Source organism: Pithys albifrons, chromosome 19, assembly GCF_047495875.1.
Source record: "Pithys albifrons albifrons isolate INPA30051 chromosome 19, PitAlb_v1, whole genome shotgun sequence".
Lineage (NCBI taxonomy): Eukaryota > Metazoa > Chordata > Aves > Passeriformes > Thamnophilidae > Pithys > Pithys albifrons.
This window is the reverse complement of record NC_092476.1, coordinates 12,277,373-12,300,052: the sequence shown is the minus strand read 5'-3', so window position 1 is coordinate 12,300,052 and position 22,680 is coordinate 12,277,373. Positions and strand designations below refer to the sequence as shown.

The 22,680-nt window shown below is 49.9% G+C and overlaps 3 protein-coding genes across 9 annotated transcripts; 1 reads left to right on the top strand and 2 right to left on the bottom strand.

The window, feature by feature from the left end:
• Positions 1-1,474: 1,474 nt before the first annotated feature.
• Positions 1,475-12,128, bottom strand: SCO1 (synthesis of cytochrome C oxidase 1). Of its 2 annotated transcripts, none has more exons than XM_071573310.1 (6): positions 11,720-12,128; positions 11,260-11,350; positions 10,306-10,503; positions 9,305-9,397; positions 9,079-9,194; positions 1,475-4,728 (listed from the first exon to the last, which is right to left on the bottom strand). In XM_071573310.1, exons 1-6 carry the CDS (start codon positions 11,783-11,785, stop codon positions 4,600-4,602), a joined length of 693 nt encoding a protein of 230 aa, XP_071429411.1. In that variant the 5' UTR covers positions 11,786-12,128; the 3' UTR covers positions 1,475-4,599. The 2 variants fall into 2 exon arrangements, with proteins under 2 accessions (XP_071429411.1, XP_071429412.1); XM_071573311.1 differs by lacking the exon at positions 11,720-12,128 and adding an exon at positions 11,431-11,672 and having other exon boundaries at positions 1,476-4,728.
• ADPRM (ADP-ribose/CDP-alcohol diphosphatase, manganese dependent) lies at positions 11,717-13,879 on the top strand. The gene is made up of 3 exons (XM_071573317.1): positions 11,717-12,300; positions 12,812-12,928; positions 13,250-13,879. Exons 1-3 carry the CDS (start codon positions 11,742-11,744, stop codon positions 13,534-13,536), a joined length of 963 nt encoding a protein of 320 aa, XP_071429418.1. The 5' UTR covers positions 11,717-11,741; the 3' UTR covers positions 13,537-13,879.
• Positions 12,808-21,015, bottom strand: TMEM220 (transmembrane protein 220). Of its 6 annotated transcripts, none has more exons than XR_011699375.1 (7): positions 20,933-21,015; positions 20,823-20,852; positions 19,031-19,091; positions 16,984-17,107; positions 16,132-16,191; positions 14,168-14,363; positions 12,808-12,895 (listed from the first exon to the last, which is right to left on the bottom strand). XR_011699375.1 is itself a non-coding variant. In XM_071573315.1 (7 exons), the coding sequence occupies exons 1-6, from the start codon at positions 21,002-21,004 to the stop codon at positions 14,234-14,236; spliced, it is 477 nt and encodes a 158-aa protein (XP_071429416.1). In that variant the 5' UTR covers positions 21,005-21,015; the 3' UTR covers positions 12,808-12,895; positions 14,220-14,233. The 6 variants fall into 6 exon arrangements, 5 of the variants coding, with proteins under 5 accessions (XP_071429416.1, XP_071429414.1, XP_071429413.1 ...); XM_071573315.1 differs by having other exon boundaries at positions 14,220-14,363; XM_071573313.1 differs by lacking the exons at positions 12,808-12,895; positions 14,168-14,363 and adding an exon at positions 14,398-14,872.
• Between the last annotated feature and the right edge of the window lie 1,665 nt (positions 21,016-22,680).

Genomic DNA, 22,680 nt, shown 5'->3' with positions numbered 1-22,680 from the left:
GCATCCTTTTTAGAGGGTTCTGTCTGTATTGACACCCCTCTACTGGTAACAGGAGCAACAGCTTTCATTTTTTTGGAAGGCATGACTGACTTGAGTTGTGGGGAAAGGTTAAAAACAAACAAACAAACAAACAAGCTGCAAAAATACCTAGGCTTATGCCCTGCCTGTTCGCCCTGCCTGTGGGAACTGCCGTGCCACGCCCCTGTTTGCCTGCTCCTGTTCGTGGGCTCCAGGTCGCTTGGGCTCCCTAGAGATGTTTCTAAAGCCTTCTCAATCTCCTGCTAACGAGCAAGCCACACCTCCAACTCACCTCTGAGTCACTTGATGACAGTTGAAGAAGCAGCAAATAAAGACTGGCAGGAAATGTAGGACATGTAGGCTGGGGCCAGGTGTGCCTTGGGCACACACAGCAGAGCTCTGAGGACTGGCTCCAGTCAGAACTGTGCTCTGTCTTCCTCTGTCCATGGGGCACCCATGGGTCTCCCTTTGCCCCAGGTAACACAGATTCACCTTGCATAGCACCAGGCTACAACAAATTTGGTTCCCAAGTGAAAGGTGTTGTCCCACAGTTCCCAAAGGGGAGACTCACTTAGGGAGCCCAGCACACCCCAGCCCTGGGCCAGAGCCCCGCACAGCCCTGTCACAAACCTGCCCCTGCCCTGTTGGCCAGCCACTGCAGTCAGGGCTACAGGGAATGTGGGTACAATGAGTACAGAGGGCGTTTGCTCTATTTCTAATACTGGACTGGAGAAATACTGAACATCCACTGACAAAGCATCTCCAGGCACCCACAGCACGATCCCTATCCCAGCTCTGCCTTTCCCCACTGAGCAGGGGACAGAGCTGTGTTTCCTGCTGTCCCCGAGGCAGGGCAGTGAAACCCTAACAACTGCCTAAGGAACATTTCTGTTGTTTTTAACAAACAAACCAATACCAAACAACACCAACAAAACCCCACAAACACAACTACAAAAAAACTGCCTCACTTCTAAACAAAGCTACCCTCCTGGGAAAGGCCAAGGAAAAAAGTGATGGTCATGGTCAACATGAGATGCAGAAAGAAGCAGGACATGAGTTGCTCCCACTGTCAGGAGGCAAGGGACACGTCCCTCTGTCCTACATCTCTCTGGGCTTTTTCCACACAACCCCAGTCTGCCATGAGCTTCCTGGGGCAGCTGGCTCTGCCTTTCGGGGCACAGAAAAACAAGGTCAATGACAACACTTCTGCCAAAACATTTGAGAGAAGACAGGAACCCTGCACTTGAATCTGTAGCAGGATTCAGCTGTAAGTGAGCTTTAGGGAAATCAGTGTAGATGGGGTGACCCTTCCCAGACTGCAGCCCACTAGCTGAGTTTGCAAAGCCTCAGTACAGGGGCTCGCCTTGTCCAAATCCTGCTTTAACTTGGCTCATCTGTAACACCAATTCTGTCTTCCGAGGAGGTGCTTTGGGCTAATGTGTTTTATTTTTACTTATCACAGCTTCATACAATTCTGATTTTACACAGACTCTGTGTTGAATAAGGTATTTGGAACTAACACACTGCTGCAACATCTAAAATACAAGCAGAGACCTCGAGAAGGGCAGGCAAAGGTTACTGTGCAGAGCACAGCCACCAGATGGTAAGAGGTGGGGCAGGGACTTGGCCCTGAAGTCTCCACAAACAACTCCCAAGGGGTTGAATAAATACAGACCTGATGGTGCTGCGCATTAAAGAGACCCAATGTATGTGAAAATGCATGAGAGATGTCACATGGAGTCACACAACAGAAAAAGGAGCATTTTCAGGACTGACTTCATTAGAGAGCCAGTTCTTGTTGCAGATACAAGAGGGGCAGTAGCTGTTTAACAGCAATTTACCATTATCCAGCAATCCTTCAGGAACTACAGTCAATTTTCACTATTTCTTTCCTGTTGCCAGTAACAACTGACCAGAACCTACAGCAGACCACTATGCTGAGCAGTCCATCTGCTGACATTTTTGCATTAATGTCTCCTTTCCATCAGCTAAACCTCTTCCCTTTAGACCCCTCCTGCTGCAGAACCTGCAGGTGCCCCTTTGTGTTTCCATGACATGCAAACCACCAGCAGCCCAGGGGAGAAATCCCCACATGGCACAAAGGCAATGCTGGCACGTCAGTACCAGCTGCTGAGGGAGATCCCCACCCTGCCACAAGAGACAGGACCCCAGGCCATGCCCTGTGCCTGGAACTGGCTACCTTACCTCAAACTCAAACCACTCCTCTACTGAGCGATCAGTTCCGTAAAATGGCTTTTAAATAAATATACCCTCTCTCTCCCTTAGCCTTACCATTAACACTCTGGACCTTTAGCTTTGGAATAGTCTGTTCCCATTCCTTTTAGAAGACAGAGATGACTGAAAAACAACTATTATGAGTCTTTCCAGTCCCTAAAGAGTCAAACTACAGTATTGAAAATAATCTTTTCGCTAAAGGGCATCTTAAGTGCTCAGGAATAATCAACAGAAGTACCTCTTTTAAAGAGGCAAACAAAGTGTCATCTCAGATTAGCTGCTCCATTTCTTGGTCCCATTCCCACCACATCTCCCACATCAGTATTTGATGCACACTGGTTGACAGGAAGCTCAACATTCCTACCTGAGATGCTACACCTACCAATGTGCACTGGCAGCCAGAAAGCCAACCATATCCTAGGGTGCATCAAGGGAAGCTTGGCCAGAAGGTCGAGGGAGGGGTTTCTGTCCCTTTGCTCTACTCTGGTGGAGGTCCAGAGGACTCCAGCCCAGCTTCCCAAGTACTATCAGCAGCAGATCAAACCATGGCCTACATTGTTTCAAAATAAGCAGCCACTTGCACAAGGAAATATAGAGACAAGAGGTGCCAAAAGTCAGCCCTCTAAGGGAAGCTTTGAAAATTAATTACCTCCAGGATTGTGGGGGAAAAAATGGCAAGGAAAGGCTCTTCTGAAACAATGAAAATCCTCTGTAAAAATACAATCATTATTGCCAGGGTACCACTTCTCACAGACAGACACTAATACCATTGATAGCAGATTGGACTTGGCACAGTGTGAAACTTCCTTTGGAACCACTCGAATTGCCTACTGCAATCAACCCATCACAAAGAAGGAAAAAACCCTAATTTCCTTTTCAGCTGTTGAGGTTAATTCTACTAGCACACTTTTTAACACTCCCACTGTAAACAGATACAAAAAATTCTTGCTTTGAAAGAGAAAAATAACCCGTTCTCTAAACTATATATTATTTGAGAGGCAAAATAAAAAAAAAAACAACAGTATCTTGGAACTTCAGGAACCTTCCTTCAGAGAGAGAGCTCTATCAGAAGAATTCAGTGTGAGACATGCTCTGTCACAGTAACCTTACCATCCTCAGGAGGCACCACAGTACAGGGCAGTTGATGTGGTTTAAAACTGCCCTAGAACAGGTGAAGTTTACTGTTTTTCACAATTTTGGAAAGACAGAAGTATTCCATAGACTTCGGACCTTCCCTCAGACAGGAACATTCTCTTCTAACTCCCACACTCAGGGGAACACCAGTGCTACCTGCAGAAACACTTGTGTTCAGTCTCAGACACTCTGGGACACACACAAAGAACTCTTCTGGTTTGTCTCCTGTGGGCCTTTCTCTGGGGTTCAGCTGCCTTAAAAAAGCACATTCAGCTTCTGGTGTGCACAACTAGAAATAAATACTGTTTTCTAAAAAGAGGGAAAGCAGAGCAAGAATATGAATCTGGAACACCATGCAAAGTTCTGATGATATTCTAGTGAAACCTAACTAAGGAAAGGAAAATATGTATTGCCTGTACAAAGCAATCTTTATTTTCAAATGCTGCACTGCATAAAACCCAACTGATTGTCAGCCCTGTGAATGGACACAGCTTCACTCCCCCCTTCCTGCCCAGCACAATCAGAGCAACTATGCACACCATCATTTACACCACAAGAAAAACCTATTTGCAATTCATTTCTCTTTTCCTTATAAGTGAACAGTGTTCACCTGGAAAAATCACCCCATTTCATTTCTGCATTCAGACAAAGAGATCAGGCACCCCACAGGGCTGGTCCCATGTGCAGGAGCTGCCGGCGACTTTCTGCTCTTCACCTGCTTAACCTGGATGAAGGAGCACTCTTCAGCCTCTCCTGCTTGTCCCAGTGCAACTGCCTCTCCCAGAAGGCAAAACAGTGCAGAAAAACCAGAAGGCAAAGCTCCTCTGAGATCACCATGGCCCTGTGGCTTTCCATCAAGCAATCCTCCTGCAGTGACTGTCCTTTGCTGATGTCTTGCCAGGAGACACCAGTTTATTTTACCAGTGATATACATGTTTTTACCACATGTCTTTTGCTCCCATTAATGTTTCAGAGAGGTCCCAAATTTCATTTGGCACTCCAGGTCTTGCTGAAAATAATATCCATGAGGAAGGCTCTGTAGAGATTTTTGGTAGTGGTAATTTGCAGAAGCATAACTGCCCTTCTTGTTTGAAGGAAAAGAGGCATGTTGTGACAGGATGTTACATTTGTGTGCTTCTGCTTTAATTCCAGTGCACAATCCCAGCCAAACCCACAGATGATGTTCACAGCAATCTTTAAAGACGTTGTGTTTTAGGATCTGTATTTTCTCATGTGTGCAGCAATAGAAGCTGAAATCTCAGCACTCTTCTTGTTCTGGCCATAATAGTCCACAAAGTCCCCATCAGGCCCGAGGAGGTACATTATTATTGTGTGATCCACCTGCAAGGGAGCATAACACAGCTTGGTAAGAGAGATCACAGAATCACACACACCAGGTCAGAAGGGTCCTCATGGATCAACTGGTCCAACTTCCCTTGGAAAATATATGATCTGGACAAAATGGCCCAGGATCCTGTCCAGTCAAACTTTAAATGTATTCAACATTGAGAAAACCAGCACTTCCCTGGGAAAATTATTCTAATGGCTAATTTTTCTCATTGTGAACATTTTTCCTCTTCTATCCAACTGGAGTCTCCCCAGAAGTCACTTGTACCCATTACACCTTGTCTTTTATCACATGACTCCCTGAAAGAAGGGATCTTCCATCTACTTTGTAGCCACCCTTTATTTATTGGAACATCCTGCACATCTGTCAGCATGAACAGTGTTTGGTTCAGTCTTTGGCATCTGCAAACTTCTCCCCAGGAAGCTAAAGCAACACAAGGCATCACTGCTTCTCTTATCTCAGACACATGATTGTTGGGGTGCCTGTGCAGGGCCAGGAGTTGGACTTGCTGATCCTTGTGAGCCCCTTCCAGCTCAGCATATTCCATGATCCTGTGATAACCTCAGTGACCTCTGCTAGTTTGACCCAAGAAAATAAACAGTGAAAACTCATTGCACACTCAGAAGGTGTGGAAATACTTCCAGCAGACAAGTCTTGTCTAAGCTGGGGGCCCTATCCTGCAAAACTGAAGGATGGTGGTTTTCCCCCTCACCTTCCCCGTTTCCCTCTACTTATCATGATGTTCTATGACACCCACAAGGTATTCAAGCTCCTGCTGGTAACAGGATGCAAATGTAATATAAACAGGGGTACTTCATAGCACCAAGCTCACTGTCAGGGCAAACAGTGGGATCCAGCACCTCACTGAGATGCAGGAGTGGCGGCCGCAGGATACAGGGAAAAGTGGGGCGGGAACACCCCCTGGCGGCCCCTCAGAAAAACTCACAAATGCACATCTGGGTATGCCCATTGCATTTATATCATAATTACAGAATATGCTGAGCTGGGAGGGACCCACGAGGACCATCCAGTCCAACCCTCAGCCCTGCACAGGCCCAGCCCCAAGAGTCACCCCCTGAGCCCCAGAGCATCATCCAAACACTCCTGCAGCTCTGGCAGCCTTGGGGCTGTGCCCACTGCCCTGGGGAGCCTGGGCAGTGCCCACCACCCTCTGGGGGAAGAGCCTTTCCCCGAGATCCAACCTGACCCTGCCCTGGCACAGCTCCAGCCATTCCCTGGGTGCTGTCCCTGGTCCCCACAGAGCAGAGCTCAGGGCCTGCCCCTCCTCTGCCCCTGCCCAGGAAGTTGGACCTGCACTGAAGTCTCCCCTCAGTCTCCTCTGGTGCAGCTGAACACACCAAGTGCCCTCATTAACTCCACTGCACATTTATTTAAATGCCACTGCAAGGACTGTCTGCACCCAATTGTGACACTTCTGTCAGCAAAGACACGTGATGGAGGCCATGAACCTGCAATTGCTGGGGACTGAAACACATCTGTGCACAGAGTTCAGCCGTGTTTGAAATGAGAAATCACAGGAACATTTCCAGGACCACAAGCTAAAAGGATACATTCAACTTAATGGCATTTCTTCCACTGAAATAATGATTCTTATCATTTTACTGAAGTGGGTTTAATTCAGATATTTTACTACAGTTTCAAATTTTCAAGGTAAGATCACAAAATCAAGTTGTAGGAGACAATTTTTCTTAAGCAAGCTGAATCACAATTTAGACCTTTCAATTGGAAACTATCATTAAAAAAATTTAAAAATCAGGTTGCCTGCTCAAAACATCCTGGGCTGTGGAAATTAAATAGTCAGAATGGATGCAGTTTGGGTGCAAAAGAGAGTTTTTCAAGCTGTGCCTGCCTGAAGCCTGCACTGTTCCCACTGCATGCCCTAAAGATCATGATTTGAGTTTCAATGCAACCTTGTAAATCCCAGAATAAAACAAGTAAATTGGATATTTTAGTACTAAGAATTATAGAATGGAGATTATTAAATAGGAACTCATAATATTCAAGCAATACTTGAAAAATTTCAAATAGGTGTTTAGAAATTATTTATAATTTGAGTATAAATAAATGCTCATCTTAATTCTCTTTTCAAGTCAAAACAAGCAAAGGCTTTAGTGACTTTGTTCCTCGTCTCCACCCCACGGCAGAGGAAATAGATCCCACTACTGCACAGATATCAGACTCCATCTCCAACTGGGAACACAAGTCCAGGCAAGACATAATGGGAGAAAAATCTTACTGGAACAACCGACAGAGTAGAACTTAACTGGATTTGTCTCAGGTAGGCACATGAGCAGCCTCCAGCTCTCCCTCCCAGGCCTGCAGTTGGTGCTATCCTGTTTCCACTCTGTTCCTGAGTCCTGTGTCCCCTACCCTCCCTGCCCTGAGCACACAGGGCTCGCTGCCTCCCCAGCCCAAGAGCCTGCGATGGATCCTGAGGGGATGCAAGTACCCTGTTCCTCCTTGGCACCACATCTGGGGCTCCCAGGCTGCTCTCCTGCTCCCAATTCACTGGCCTTTCTTCTTTGCCTCCCTTCCCTCCCCTCAGACTCACAATCCTAACACAGAGCAGTGGTCCCCTCCTGGATCCTGAATCCCTTCTGCTATGTCCAGTGTCACCCTCCAGCCTCCCGCCAAGCTTCTGTCATCCATGGAGTTATTTTCCTTGGCTAAACCCCTGAACTGTCCCTTTCACAGCCATGCCAGGATCCAGGTCCAAGTGTGCTTCATTAGAATCCACATCCCTTCCTAAGGAGCAGCACTCCTTCAACTTTTCCAGCCTCTTTCCATCATCTCAACTTCAGTTCACTCATTTAATGTCAGGTTCTGTGGAGTGCTTTTCCTCTCCTGAGCAGGAATCCTTTGCCAATCCTGTTCCTATAACCTATTACTGCAACCCCACCAGCTCCCTTCTAAAAATCTGGTCTTAGGCAGTATCTTTTCATGTATTTCAGATTGTTTTACATTGGTGTTCAGTTTCCTCATTCAAACACAGTATATCTTAGTCACAGACTTCTGTATCTTTCCAGTTGCCACTTCAAGCAAAACTAAGTTCTTGATCTCCCACCTCACAGCCTTTTTAGTGATGTAGAGCAGTGCACATCACCAGTGATTCCCTGAGATCATGTGCAGCTCATGTGCTCTAATCTTTTCAGATAATTTATTTACAGGAGTCAGGTGGTTTTAAACCAGATTTTTTTAAAACAGATTAGGAATCAACAATACTGGATTAGACCAAACCCAATCTGCCTCAGCATCCCACCTCAAATAGTGGCCAACAACAGTCATTTGAAAGAACAGTATAAAACCAGCACCAAAAAAGGGTTTCTGCCTCTATTCCCTACCAGTTTCCAAACATTTTCAGCTCACAGACTTCCTGACCTAGGCAAGATTTCGTGCATGTCATAACCCTCAACAAATTGTTTCTTCCAAAGACTAAGAACAAATCCCCCTGTGGACTCCCATAAACTTCCACAATTTGCATCTGTAGCAAGGAATTCCACTCCTCACATGCCCACTGCAACAAGAACCATGACCTTTCCCTTTGAACCTGTTTTTAGTTTCTTTTGATGTCCTTAGTTCTTTTAACCAAGTTGAAGATCATGCAATGCATATGCTCACTCATCCTATCACCAGTACTGCTTTACTCTCCCAGCCATGGCAAGGCAGGGAAGCCTTGACAGCAGCTCAGAGCCCTAAAATCAGTCCTGTCACTTTCAGGGAGTAAGATTTTGACTGCCCAGTTCAGCCTCACTTAAACCTCATTTTCCTCATTCCCATTCTATCACTTCACGTATTTTATTCCCACTTAATTTAGCATTAATTAACATGCTCTCTCCTGCAGGTCGGTCACAGGAAGAGGATCCCCAGAGTATTTGCAGGCAGATATCCAAGTCTCTTGCCAGGAAGACCCCACTCCTTGGAGTCATTTTGGCAGGGAATGAGTTGTTACTCACACTTAATTCTCATTTCTCCCTCTTCCTATTGCCTTAATTTCCCAGTTACATTTTCACTTTGGAGCACACAGGAAAGCAGCCAGTGAAATACTATTACAGATCAGAGAGAAGTCTGACTTACTGCCAGACTTGCCAGTTCCTGGGCTACTGTCTGCAGGCCTGGGCTGGGACGTGTTTAGAACACACTTCAGAGAGGTTCTGAGAAGGCACTTTGGTTCTGATTGAGACCTCTCAAACAGTTTATACAGATCAGTGCAACAAGAGCTCTGTCATGTGGGACTTCAGCACAGACCCAACAGCTGATTTAAAAATGGATATGCTGCTCTTACCCACAGCCTTTCAGTAGACAAAGGCCCTACTTTGACTTACTATGTAGTCATTGTCCTCGTCCTTGGGGCCTTCGCTGTAGTACACACGGTAAGCTTTAGCCACTTGGTCAATCTGTGCCCTGGTACCAGTCAACCCAATTAGCTTCGGAGAAAATTCTGGATAGAAACAAGACATTTACATATTTGAGTGAAAATCCCTTCCAGAGGCTCCTTTCCAGCACTCTGCATTACATGCTACGAGACACAGGGGCTGAAAGCAGCAATACCTTTAACGTATCTGGCAACGGCTTCCTGGTTGTCCCGCTCAGGATCGATGGTGATGAACAGTGGGGTCAGATTAGGCAAAGATGGAATTCCATCTGTGACATTAACCATAATTACTTATTTTACAAAACCAGAAATAATTTCTCAACTCCCTTCAAACAGCTCACAGCCAAGTAACGTCAATTCAAGCCCATGCTAAGTGACTAAAAAAAGGCCATTTTGTGCAGTTCAATCTATGTAATTTGGGAATGAAGCAAATGCAATGAGAAGCAATGCTCAGTGTCTGTGCTTGGAGCTTCCAGCCCCCCCAGCCCAAGCCCCTGCCCTGCTCAGGAGATGAGAGACTGGCTGTGCTGCAGAGGACACCTCAGTGTGCTGCACGTGTGGGAACACAGTGGCTCACACAAGGAAAGTGTGCCAGGAGGCTGGAGCAGAAGGAAACGTGAAGACAAAATTCCGACTCCTTCCCTCATGTTCCAGCCAAAGCTTTCACTGTATTTCCTTTGCTTTGGCCCCCTTTCCCACTTGCTGGGTTACTATTAACCCTACTCCATAATTCTTCAAGGCCTGCAGGCTGAGAAAACACCTAACACACAGCCTTCCCCCTCCCTCCACTTCACAGAACAGCCACCACTTCAGGAGAGTCCCCTCACAGAGATTTGTTCTCAGGATGAAGAAAATAGAGGGAGAAAAGTCCTAACACACCTCACAGTCTCTTCTTGGCAAAAATACAATGCAATGCATTCCCTGTAAGCTGCCACGCTCATATTTTATGCCCAAGTTCCCTGTTTCGGAAAGATCAGTGCTGTCACATCAGACTCTAGTGACAGGCAAATTGATCTATAGATCCCTTCACAATTAATTTAATTACTGAAATCAGCCAACAGCGTTTTTTAAAAAAGATCATCAGTCATTACCATTTGTGACAATTTGACAGAATAAACCTGACCCTCCCATAAACAGGGCCACTACTACACCAACCGAATTCCCTGAATTCCCATACCAATTTCATCTACCACTGCAATCATTTTCTCCAGTTCATCAGGACAGACGTCAGGGCAGTGAGTGAAGCCAAAGTAGATCAGCACCCACTGGCCAAGGTAGTCCTGGCTGCTCCTGGGCTGTCCCTCGTGGCTCACAAGTGAGAAGGGCCCTCCCAGCAGCGGCTTCCCAATGCCTCGGTTCCGTTCCTTCTCCAGCTCTGCAAACACAGAATGGGAACAAACACACACAAGAGGGGATCAAACACATCCTGCCACAAGCCCTGCTGCTTCCCAGCTGAGTCAGGCACCACGCCGGGGCACAGGGAGGGCACTGCCGGCTCAAGATCCACCAACGCCTGTCATGTGGAAACCCAGCACGCACAGAGCTTCCAGAGAGCATTCCTTTTGGACACAACCAACTATATCACTAATTCCCAGGAACATGATATTTTTCATTGTTATCCAATTGCTTTTTGTTTAAAGAGAAAGGGGAAAAAAAGGAGACAGAGAGATACCTGGCCTGGTGTGAAAGAGAAAAATCAGCATCCTTTGCAAACTGATCATACCCTAAGAGCTGTAACATCTCTGCTTCCAACAGCAAACCCCTGGGAAGGGAAAGTGTGGGCACTCCTGCAGGAGAGGGCAAAGCTCAGGGGCAGCACAGAGGGACCCACCGTGCCCACACACCCTGCCCGTGTCTGCGCTGCACAGCACGCTCGGCCAAACACACCTATTCCAACCTAACAGCTGCTAAACGCGAATCGAATTCTTTGTAACTATTCAGAATTTCCTAAGGCAGTTCCATACACACAGGCACGAAGCAGCCCTGTGCAAAGCTGCAATGCCCAAGCGCATAAAATACACCCGCAAACAAAAAAAACCCACATCATCTGACTACGAAAAATACTTCGTCTGAAAATAAGAAATGCTTCGTCTGAGCGCGAAACGCGGCGGCTCCCTCGGCCCGCACTCACCCTGCTCCTTGCGGCGCTTCAGCACCTTCATGGCGCCCAGCAGGGCCCCGCCGAGCACGGCCGTGGCCGCCAGGGACCGCCAGGACACGAGCTGCGGGACAGGGGTCAGCGCGGCGGGCAGGGCGGGCCCGCTCCATCCCCGCTCCCTCCATCCCTCCCTCACTCACTCACCCGCCTCTGGCCGCCCGCCCGGCGGCCGCTGCCCGGCGGCAGCTGCGACAAGGGCCGGCTGTGGGGCGCGGGTAGCACGGCGGGCAGCGGGCACAGCCTGGCCCCGCAGAGCCCCCCAAGCCCGGCCCGGCCCGGCCCGGCCCCGCAGAGACCCCCGAGCCCGGCCCGGCCCGGCCCGGCCCCGCAGAGCCCCCCGAGCCCAGCCCGGCCCGGCCCGGCCCCGAGCAACCGCCCCAGCCCCAGCCCCAGCCCCAGCCCCGCCGCCGCCATGCTGAGGCGCTGCCCGCACCGCCCCTTCCGGCCCGGCCGCCATGCAGCCGGCGCCGCGCGTCGCCTTCGGGGTCATCGCCGACATCCAGTTCGCGGACGCGGAGGACGGGCACGACTTCGGCGGCACCCGGCGGCGCTACTACCGGCACAGCCTGCGCCTGCTGCGGGACGCCGTGCGGGAGTGGGCCGCCGAGAGGCCGCCGGTCGGCTTCGTGCTGCAGCTGGGCGACAGCATCGACGGGCTGAACGCGCGGCGCGGCGAGGCCGAGGCCGAGGCCGCCCTGCGGCGGGTGCTGGAGGCGCTGGCGGTGCTGCCGGTGCCGGTGCACCACGCCTGGGGCAACCACGAGCTCTACAACTTCAGCCGGGTGCAGCTGGCGCGGTCCGGGCTGCGCAGCCGCCCCGCGGGGGGCTCGGCCGGGCCCCCCGACCCGCTGTGCCACGCCTATCACTGCAGCCCGGCCGCGGGGCTCCGCCTCGTCGTGCTCGACGCCTACGACCTGAGCCCGCTGGGCAGGGAGCCCGGCAGTGCCCTGCGCGAGGAGGCCCTGCGGCTGCTGCGGGACAAGAACCACAACGAGGACCTCAACAACCCCGCAGGTACCCCCAGCTGGGCGGCCGAGGCTGCGCTGCCCCGAGCACGGACGCAGCTCCCGGCGCTGGCAGCGCTGAGCCAGGGGCCAGGCAGCTGCCCCAGTGCTGCCCGTACCCTCCTCCTGCTCCCTGCGGCCAGCGCGGCCCTGGTCGGGCACAGGCGATGCTCCCCCATCCCCGTGGGCTGGATCAGTGCTGTGTTCTGTGCGCTGCAGTGTTACAACACCAGGCAGCTGTTGGAGAAGTGGCTGTTGCAGAGCACCGAGTTGTGCCCACCATATCCCATGCTGGGGGGGGATACTCAAGGGTGAAAACGCTGTGCATGCAGTGTGACCAAAATTCCTGAAAACCAACAAATACTCTTCCTGATTGTCCAAGGAGGCTGGAGTTTTGATCCAAGAAATGCAAGAAAAAACTCTCATAGTAAACCATCTATTGTAAAGCAGATTTACATAAGGCAAATAGAGGAACCGTGGGAGGTGGATGCACCTGTGCCTAACCTCCTTCTTCATTGCAGGGCTCAACGAACCTCATTTTGTAGCGTTTAATGGAGGATTTAGCCAAGCCCAGCTGGACTGGTTCAGTGATGTCCTCAAGTTCTCTGATGAAAACCAAGAAAAAGTTATAGTTATGGGTAAGTGGATATATGGGGGATAAATAATAAAATCACAGAATGGCTTGCTTGGAAGGGCCCTTAAAGATCACCTAGGTCCAACCCATCTATTTGAAGGGGGTATATATTCCCATGGGAATATATGCCAGAAAAAGCTTACTAGCTAGTGTGAGTTGAGGAAACATGTAGCAGCTTTGTAGCTCCCGTGAGGTAACCTGTGAAGCAGCAGAACAGCAACCCCGGGGGCAGCTTTCTGCACACAATTGAATGGCTGAGCTTCCCCGCAATGAGGCACATTTTGCTACACTTTAACTCTCCTCTTTCTTTCCCTCCTGCCTGCAGGTCACCTGCCCATTCATCCCTATGCTTCCAACGGGGTTTGCCTGGCTTGGAATTACGAGGCTGCCCTGGCAGTCATCCACTCGCACCGGTGTGTGGTCTGTGTCCTCGCGGGGCACCTGCACGATGGCGCCTATTGCCTGGACTCCCATGGAGTTCATCACCTGACTTTGGAGGGGGTGGTTGAAACGCCCCCAGAAAGCAATGCTTTTGGCACAATGTATGTCTATGAAGATAAACTGATACTAAAGGGAAGGGGCAGAATTGCAGACAGAGTTATGCATTTCTGAAATGCCAGACAGATTGCTCTTAAGGAAGGACTCATGTAAAACCAGTGCATTCAGCTTACTGTTTGCTTGCAGAAAGGTGCACAGCTGATCCTTATTGCTTTAGCTCAGGCATTTTTCTCTTGGACACAGAATTTTAGAAATTATGTTTCTATAAAGAAACAGACCCAGTTTCTTTGTGAAGAATAGGGAAAGGCCAGTACTTGAAATAAATATACTGAATGTTGACTTGAAACATCCAATCCAGACTGGATTGTTATTGTGAAAAGATGCAAACCATATAATGGATTCTGTCAAAAAAACTACCCACTGTTACTGTGTGAGCATTAAAGCGTGCAGAGTTGTACCTGCCCAGCCCATTGCACCGTGTTTATTTTCTGTGAACAGGCAGTAATGTCTCATGTCTGGCAGAATACATCCACCCTGTAGCCTAATGCAGTCTTCCAACACTGCTTTAAAAGACTAGAGGAATCCCCAGAAGAGGCTAAGCCTAAGGAGAATGGAGACCATCTGTGCTACAGCAGGGAATGGTGCAGATACACAAGCAGGGAACCTGTGTGTGCACAGCTGTGATCTGCAGCAGAGCTAAGCAAAGAAGCTCTGACATGGGTCTAAAGGTGTTGCTGTGCTGCACCTGGACCTGTCCTGGCTCTGTCCCAGCCAGCTCATGTGTCCAGTGTATCCACCTGTGCTTCCTTCTTCAGGATGAGCAGTGGGACATGCCTCCTGCTGCTGAGCTGCTGCATGTGTCCTGCTTTCCAGGAAAAATCCAGTGAACAGAGTTGTGACAGTGCTCATATCTGCTGGTGGTAGACTCAAGTACACATATCCTGAAGCATAAATGATACAGAGGTTTTTGTTGAGTATTCTTTAGAAAAATAGTGTTTATTACTCTGTAAAATTAGTGATATTCAATTAAAGATAATAGCAAAAATAATTTTCCAGATAAATTCTACATATCATTTTAGCATATGAATAGAAATATAGACTGCTCAATTTCTCAGTTAATCTCAAATGGATTATCCAGGGAGATATTTGGAAGTTCTATGGCTGTGAATAGTCATTTATTGAAACTGTTTTCTTTAATTGTCCCTTATGTTACAGAACAGTAGATTTCCCAAAGTACCAGGTGGTTGGAGAATGATCCAGGGATGCCAGAATATCTTGAATATACCATTGGAACACATTAGATCAACAGAGCTTTGTAAATTTAGGAAGCAGCCAGCTGAACAGTTTCCACAGAAAAATTCCCCACTCAGATTTGACAGTGTTCCTCAACTTTTTACCAGTCTCACATGGCACTGCTGGAAGCAGCCAGGCATTCCTGGGTCCTGTCAAACTGACAATAAGCTTTCATTAAGCACCAAAGGCAAGTATGGTCAGAACATTTACTCCAGACTTTCTCCCAGCAGTTAAATGACTGTTTTGCAGTGCCTTGGCCAAGCCGCTCGCAGCTCTGTGTTCACGTAGATGTACAGCCATGACGCAAAGGGGAAGAGCGCGGCCACAACTGCAGCGGCCAAACGAGCTCCTCCCAGGGCCCTCCTGCACAGGAACAAGTGCAACAGAGCTATTTCAAATCATGGAACTGTTACGGCTGGAAAAGATCTCCAGGGTCATTAAATCTAACCACATACCACTATGCCCACTAAACCCTATCATGAAGTGCCAGCCAGTTTTTTAACAGCTCCAGGGATGGTAACTCCTTAGGCAGCCCTTTCCAATGCCTGACCACTCTTCCAGAGAAGGAATTTTTCCTAATACACAACCTTAACCTCCCCTGGCACAGCCTGAGGCTGCTCCCTCTCCTCCTGTCCCTGTGCCCTGGAGCAGAGCCCGACCCGCCCCGGCTCCCCCCTCGTGGCAGGGATTGCAGAGCCAGAAGGTGCCCCCTGAGCCTCCTTTTCTCCAGGCTGAGCCTCCCCAGCTTCCTCAGCTGCAGCTGGTGCTCTGGACCCTTCCCCACCTCTGTTCCCTTCCCTGGACACGCTCCAACCCCTCAATGTCTCTCTTGTCTGAAGGGCCCAGAACTGCCCCCAGGGCTGGAGGTGTCTCAGCAGTCCCAGCACAGGGACAGTCCCTGCCCTGGTCCTGCTGCCACGCTATGGCCAGTACAAGCCAGGATGCCCTTGGCCTTTGTGGCCACTGCTACAATTGCTATGAAACATTCACATCTGCCTGCAGCTGGAAAGACAGCAAGGAGCTTTTGGCCACTTAAATGTGGCTCCTAAGGATGCATCAGCAGAGTCCTTCACTGGAAAGGCAATGTGCCAGCAGAAAAAAATTTTCTGACAACTCAGGCTACAAAAACTAGTTGCAATAAAAACAGTGTCTCATGCAAAGGGAAGACGTCTCCAGTATGGCAGGGGAGCAGAAAAAATGTTTCATGTACCCTTAAATTTCCACCTGCCCTAACTTTTTATCTGTGCAAGATCCTCCAGGCTGTAGCACCAGCTGCTACTGCTTGGGCATCTGAAAGGTTCAGAGGGTGACATGAAACAGAAGAACAAGCTGCCAAATCAACTGTGTGTTTTCAAGGAGCTAGTCACTAAGTGTGAACATAGGAATGGATTAAAAAAAGGAGGAAATGAAACTTACTTTGCTGAACTGCGACAAAGACTCATCCATATTGTAATAATCACCAGACCAAACAACTCTCTGAAAAGCCAAATGAAAAACAGATCAGAAAATAATACAAGCAGAGAATACATTCAGAGAATACAAATTTTGCCTCCAAAACAAGTGGAGTAGTGGCTGCTTCTTTGGAAAACTTCAATATATTTTACTAGGATTATAATTATAAAGGTATTTACAAGGAGTAACTGCTTCACATCACAAATCTACAGACATGACCCAGCTAAACAGCTGCAGAAATTCCTGCCTCCACTTCTTGCTCCACTGCTAGACTTAAATTCCAGCACATTCCTCTAACATAGAGCAAACAGCAACCCAGTTTACCAGACCATGAACAGCTGCCAGGGCTTCACCTCAATATTGTACAAGCACCTACTTTAGGCAACACCCAAGGTTCAGGTAAGAAATCCTACCTCCTCCTCAATCCCTGGCAGTTTGGAGGATTCAGCAGCCTGTGCCAGATAAACATGCATGTGGTATCACCTCAAGAGTTTTTAAAACATTAATTACCATTCCTACAGCCCCAACAAGAGAGCACAGAGCTGTTTCACTGTTCTTATGTTCTGGTCTTTGAAAGCCAGAACTGCCCCAGATAAATCTACCTGCCACAGTCAGGCAAGCAATGACTGTTCACTCTCCCCATGTCCAGGGAATCACCAGTTTGGAGCACTGTGGTCCCTCCTCTTTGGTCTGATTCCTTTGGACCAACAGCACTCACTGCAACAGCCCAGCAAATAAAGTTTTGGAAGGCAACACTTGGAGGAGATGGCCTGGTAAGCTGGATTTGGGCAGGGGCAAATAAAACCCACTGTTTACCTGCCTTCCTCTTCATGAAAAATGTTTCCTTGAGCATAAGCAAACAAAGAGCAAGCCAAGGCAATGATCCCAACAACACAGCCAACAGAATGAAGGTCACAGAGGCTCCTCCAAACACCATTATCTGAGGAGAAAAATAGACTGTCAGCAACTACCATGAAGCATGAAGTAAACCCTATAAATCCAAAAGCATCTGGGTCGCTCAAAAAGGTGCCTCCAGCAAACACACACACCTTAGGCAGGATGATGTCATTATGGCCAACACCTTCATGACCAGGGTGATCTGCTCAAAAGTGCTCTGAAGAATAAATACTACTGGGCCGGGGCCTGGGGCTTGCTTTTCTAGGAATGCAACTTCTTGACAACAGAATCTCTATGAAAACTTTCCTATTCTTTGCAGAAAACAACAGGCTCCAGCAGTCAACGTGCATGGAAAAAAAATCACAAGGTGTATTACCAATGGAAGTTCTCCTGAGAAGGAGGAATGGCCTTTCTGGTGCTCACAGCCAAAACCAGGAGCTCAGCACGACCCTAGGAGAGCTCAGGGGAGTCCCAGCCCTCTGGCAGACACCACTGTGTGGAGCATCTGCCCTCACATTCCCTGAGGGGGCTCTGCCTTGTGTGTTGGCTGTGATGATGAGCAAAACTGATGACATCTCTGCCTGGGGACTGATGTTTTTAAACAGATGATGTGAACTATCTGAATGGCCCACAGGTTCTTTTGGTTTTCCATGTCCATTCCCAGGGGCTCATGAGGGGGAGCTAAGAAATGACACTGGCAGTTCTCCGTCATCTCAGCAATGTCAACAGCAAAAAACCCTAAAGTTAAAAGCAGATTTTTCTGGGCATTGACCCCTCCAGGCTAGCATTAAAGGTGATGAGCTGCAAGATTCAAGAGCTCAGCACGACCCAACGCTGTAATCAATTCCCCTTTTGGCTGAACTTACTGCAGTTCAGCATAGGCAGAATCTGGGTCTTCCACAGACCTGAATGGCCAATATCCCTTGGTGAATTTACATAAATCTCCAGTTATACAATAGTTGTGCCATTATAATCTTTATTTTCTACAGACCTTCACACAAGTAAAAATCTACTTGTTAGTTTAACATGCAGATTGTATTGCCCAGCCAAATGCCATTACGTTGAAGCTACAACTATCACACACATAAACCTGCCTTGAAATGTTCAAACCTACAAACAACCAACACTCAAAGGTTCTGGCATTATGAATGCTTCCACTTCATATGCTTAAGGTAACTCAAAAGCCAAGAGACTGCAATGGTGCCATTTGTGACAACAGCATGCACTCCAGAAGGTTTCCTATTTTGGTATTAAGTGTGATTTTAATTCACTCCGAGTAAGTATTGATCCAGAACAGGTACAATATACAAAACCATGTACACAAAATGGCCTCATTTTGAAATTATTTCTGCTGAATGAAAATACAGAAAAAAATTAACTATGTTCTGGAGTCCTGAAACAAATCTGATCTGACTGATTCTCTGAATGTGTGAACTGGCATTTGCCCCTGTAGTAGACACCCTTGGAAACACAGCCTTTGGACATTGCCCCTGCTGCCTCTGTGCCCTGTGGGGCAGCTGCAATTCCTGGCACTGAACAAGACTTTTAGTGCTTTCACAGGACTATGCAGAGCTCAGCTGCTCTTGCATGAAGTAGATAAGTGAAAACACAGATTTACAACAAGGAAATAAAATTAATTCATGTGCTAAGGTCAACACCAGGGGAAGGCTTAGAGCACGCTCCCAGGCTTCTGCTCCCCTTGGGTTTGGGCTGGAATTGGGGTGCCTGGGCAGCCCCATCCCAGACTTCCTGCAGGGCTCCTCTCTTTGCCTGCAGCACATTCAGCCACCAGCACTAAACCAATGACCAGCTTTTGTAGAACCAGGTCCCATAACTTTTTGCCCTCAAAGATGCAGGACATGTTTCCACATGGCCTGATTTCAATCAGGTTCAATTAAAAATAAACAGAAAACTTTTCTGGGGCAAAATCTGAGCACGGGCCCTACTTTGCACACCAGTATCGTACCTGTTACTGAAGGGTTGATGCTGACAAGCAGTGTCAGGGCAGCTGGCACTAAGTAGACAACCTGTTAATGACATATAAATCTACCCTGCAGCAAAAATTAGCAAGGTCAGGAAGCAGAAGTGCCCACCCACAACAGCCCCTCTCCCCTTCCCAGCAGTTTGCCAGAGGCACAGAGCAGCTCCCGGTGCCTCTCCCTCTGCACTGTTACTGTTTGTCCTCACTATCACCACCCAAAATCCATCCCGGGCCATCGACCGAGGCCCAGCCTTGTTTCTCAGCTTCTGAGGTACCAAATGCTGGCCCTGAGCAGCCACTGCAGGGCCCCTCCCCGAACCCCAACACCCAGGGACGGCTCTGGCGGCACAGGGGTTTGCCCTCGCCGTGGCACCCTGCCCTGCCCTGCCCTGCCCTGCCCTGCCCTGCCCTGCACGGCCAGCAGCTCCGACACACACACAGACACACAGTCACACAGAGATGGTGCCTGCGCAGCAGCTCCGACACACACACAGACACACACACAGACACACGCAAACAGACACACACACACACAGACACAGACATGGACACAGACACACACACACACAGACACACACACAGACACACGCAAACAGACACACACACACACAGACACAGACATGGACACAGACACACACACACACAGACACACACACAGACAGTCACACACACGGTCACAGAGTCACACACAAACACAGTCACACAGAGTCACACACACACACAGAGTCACAAAGAGTCACACACACAGTCACAGACACACACACACACAGTCACACACACAGTCACAGACACAGTCACACACACACAGTCACACACACACAGTCACACACACAGTCACACACACACACACAGTCACACACACACAGTCACACACACACAGTCACACACACACAGTCACACACACACAGTCACAGTCACACACACACAGTCACACACACACACAGTCACACACACACACAGTCACACACACACACACACAGTCACACACACAGTCACACACACACACACAGTCTCACACACACACAGAGTCACACACACAGTCACACACACACACACAGTCACACACACACAGTCACACACACACACACAGTCACACAGAGTCACACACACAGTCACACACACACAGTCACACACACACACAGTCACACACACACACAGTCACACACACACACACACACAGAGTCACACACACAGTCACACACACACAGAGTCACACACACACACACAGTCACACACACACACACACAGAGTCACACACACAGTCACACACACACAGAGTCACACACACACACACAGTCACACACACACACACACACAGAGTCACACACACAGTCACACACACACACAGTCACACACACACACACAGTCACACACACACACACACACACAGAGTCACACACACAGTCACACACACACACACACAGTCACACACACACACACAGTCACACACACACACACACTGTCACACACACACGATCCCCGCGCACAGGACGGCAGGGTCGGGGCGCTGCCCCAGCCCCGACCGAGCAGGAGTCGGCACAGGCGACGGGGGTGCCGGGCAGGGGGACGGGAGTGGGGAAGCGCTGCTCTGCGGGGACAGGTGCAGATCTGAAGTGGAACAAGGCAGGTCCTGGGAGCACGGGCGGGTTCCAGCCGTCGCTGCAGCAGAGGCACCGTTTTCCCGGCGCTCGCTCGCTTCTCAGCCGGGAGCCGGGGGCAGTTCTGCGGCGGCGGGCCCGGCCCGGGCGGAGGGAGGGGAAGGGCGGCCCAAACTCACCGTCCACAGCGCCGCGTCGGGGTCGTTCACCTGCGGCGGGAGGAGCGGCTGAGACCCCGCAGGAGGGGAGGGTCGGGCCCGATCGGAGCGGGGCCCTGCCCCGGCCTCACCTGCACGGCGGCCGCCAGCCCGAAGAAGGAGGCCATGAGGAGGTTGCAGAGCCGCCACAGCCGCGCCGCCATGGCCGGGGCGGGACACAGCACCGGCCCCGCCCTTGCCCTTCCCTTCTCTTCCCTTCCATTCCCTGCCCTTCCCCTCCCCGATCCCCATCCCGATCCCTATCGCGATCGCGGAGGTCGGTGCTTCCCGGGGTCGGTGCATCCCGGCAGCAGCTGCATCCCGGCTGTACGCGTGCAGCCTAAAGGAGTTCCAGGAGAACTGGAGAGGGACTTGGGACAAGGGATGGAGGGACAAGATGAGGGGGAATGGCTTCAACTTCAAGATTGGATTTAGATGAGATATTAGGAAGAAATTCCTCCTTTTGAGGGTGGGCAGGCCCTGGCACAGGGTGCCCAGGGAAGCTGTGGCTGCCGCATCCCTGGAAGTGTCCAAGGCCAGCCTGGATGGGGCTTGGAGCAACCTGGGACAGTGGAATGTGTCCCTGCCCATGCCAGGAGGTGGAATGTGATGAGCTTTAAGGCCCCTTCCAACACAAACTATGCTGGGATTCATTGCTCCTGATTTGTGGTGGGGATTGGAAAATGCCTGTGGTCTACCTGGAGCCGCAGCAGAGCCGCGTGGCACTGCCCAGTGTGCTGTCCCGGCACTGCCCGGTGTGCCATCCTGGCACTGCCCGGTGTGCCGTCCTGGCACTGCCCGGTGTGCTGTCCCTGCACTGCCCGGTGTGCCGTCCTGGCACTGCCCGGTGTGCCGTCCTGGCACTGCCCGGTGTGCTGTCCCTGCACTGCCCGGTGTGCCGTCCTGGCACTGCCCGGTGTGCTGTCCTGGCACTGCAGGGTGTGCTGTCCCTGCACTGCCCGGTGTGCTGTCCCGGCACTGCCCGGTGTGTTGTTCTGGCACTGCCCGGTGTGCCGTCCCGGCACTGCCCGGTGTGCCGTCCAGGCACTGCAGCGCTGCCGGTGCTGTCCCTGCTCCTCGCCGGCTGCACCACTGACCACACACATCAGCCTCACGGAGCCTCTGCAGCGAGTAAGTCCAAGTCCCTTCCCCTCACCTCAGAAGGAGCAGAGCTATAGTAACGAATCACCTTAGTGCCTTGTTTCCACATCCAGCACAAGCCCTTGAATGTATTTTCTAAGAGAGGAGAGGTTGTTTTAGGCTAGAAAATGGAAATGTCAAGGGTTAAAAAGCAACAGTGATGTTAAAGTAAGAAGAATGTAACAGACAGCATGTCTTTCATTAGGGTAATTTATATGATATGATAGCTGTGATGAGCTCTTTGACTAATTTGTCTGGTCACAAGCTATTGGGCAAAGTTGCACAGCCCACCTGGTTTCTGTCACGCTCAGGCTGCTCCTTGCCACCTCATGGTGAAAACTGGGAGAAATTCGTGGATACTGTGAGGGAAGCAGAGGAACAGCTGGACAGACACAGACAGGGCCCTGCATGGGGTGGGATTGGGCTCTGCTGAGGGGAAGAGGTGGCTGGGCTGGCAAAAAGCAGCTTCCATGGGCACTTGGGAGGGATGCCATGAAAGGTTTGGCAAGACTGTGAGTGAGCAAAGTTCAGTGTCACAAGAGTAAGAGAGGCAAAAGGTCCCACTGTCCCTCCTGAGGGTAGGTGGGAAGGAGAGGATTAGTTTACCAGCTGTGGAACCTGAGTCTGCCTCAGACTTTGCTTCTCTAACTCAAAAGCAATCGGGTTGTAGCGTGCCTTAGAAATAAAACCATCTTTCAAT

Bases quoted from the DNA above. Each gene is read 5' to 3' on its own strand.
- SCO1 (XM_071573310.1), bottom strand. From the start codon at position 11,785: ATGTCGGCGATGACCCCGAAGGCGACGCGCGGCGCCGGCTGCATGGCG. The intron at 11,351-11,719 runs GTGCGGGCAGCG...CCTGTCCCGCAG, and splicing joins CGGCCGGGCCGGAAGGGGCG to CTCGTGTCCTGGCGGTCCCT. The intron at 9,398-10,305 runs GTATGGGAATTC...TTAATGTCACAG, and splicing joins TGCAGTGGTAGATGAAATTG to ATGGAATTCCATCTTTGCCT.
- ADPRM (XM_071573317.1), top strand. From the start codon at position 11,742: ATGCAGCCGGCGCCGCGCGTCGCCTTCGGGGTCATCGCCGACATCCAG. The intron at 12,301-12,811 runs GTACCCCCAGCT...TCTTCATTGCAG, and splicing joins GGACCTCAACAACCCCGCAG to GGCTCAACGAACCTCATTTT. The intron at 12,929-13,249 runs GTAAGTGGATAT...TCCTGCCTGCAG, and splicing joins AGAAAAAGTTATAGTTATGG to GTCACCTGCCCATTCATCCC.
- TMEM220 (XM_071573312.1), bottom strand. From the start codon at position 21,004: ATGGCGGCGCGGCTGTGGCGGCTCTGCAACCTCCTCATGGCCTCCTTC. The intron at 20,853-20,932 runs GTGAGGCCGGGG...CTCCCGCCGCAG, and splicing joins GGCTGGCGGCCGCCGTGCAG to GTGAACGACCCCGACGCGGC. The intron at 19,092-20,822 runs GTGAGTTTGGGC...TGTCATTAACAG, and splicing joins CCGACGCGGCGCTGTGGACG to GTTGTCTACTTAGTGCCAGC.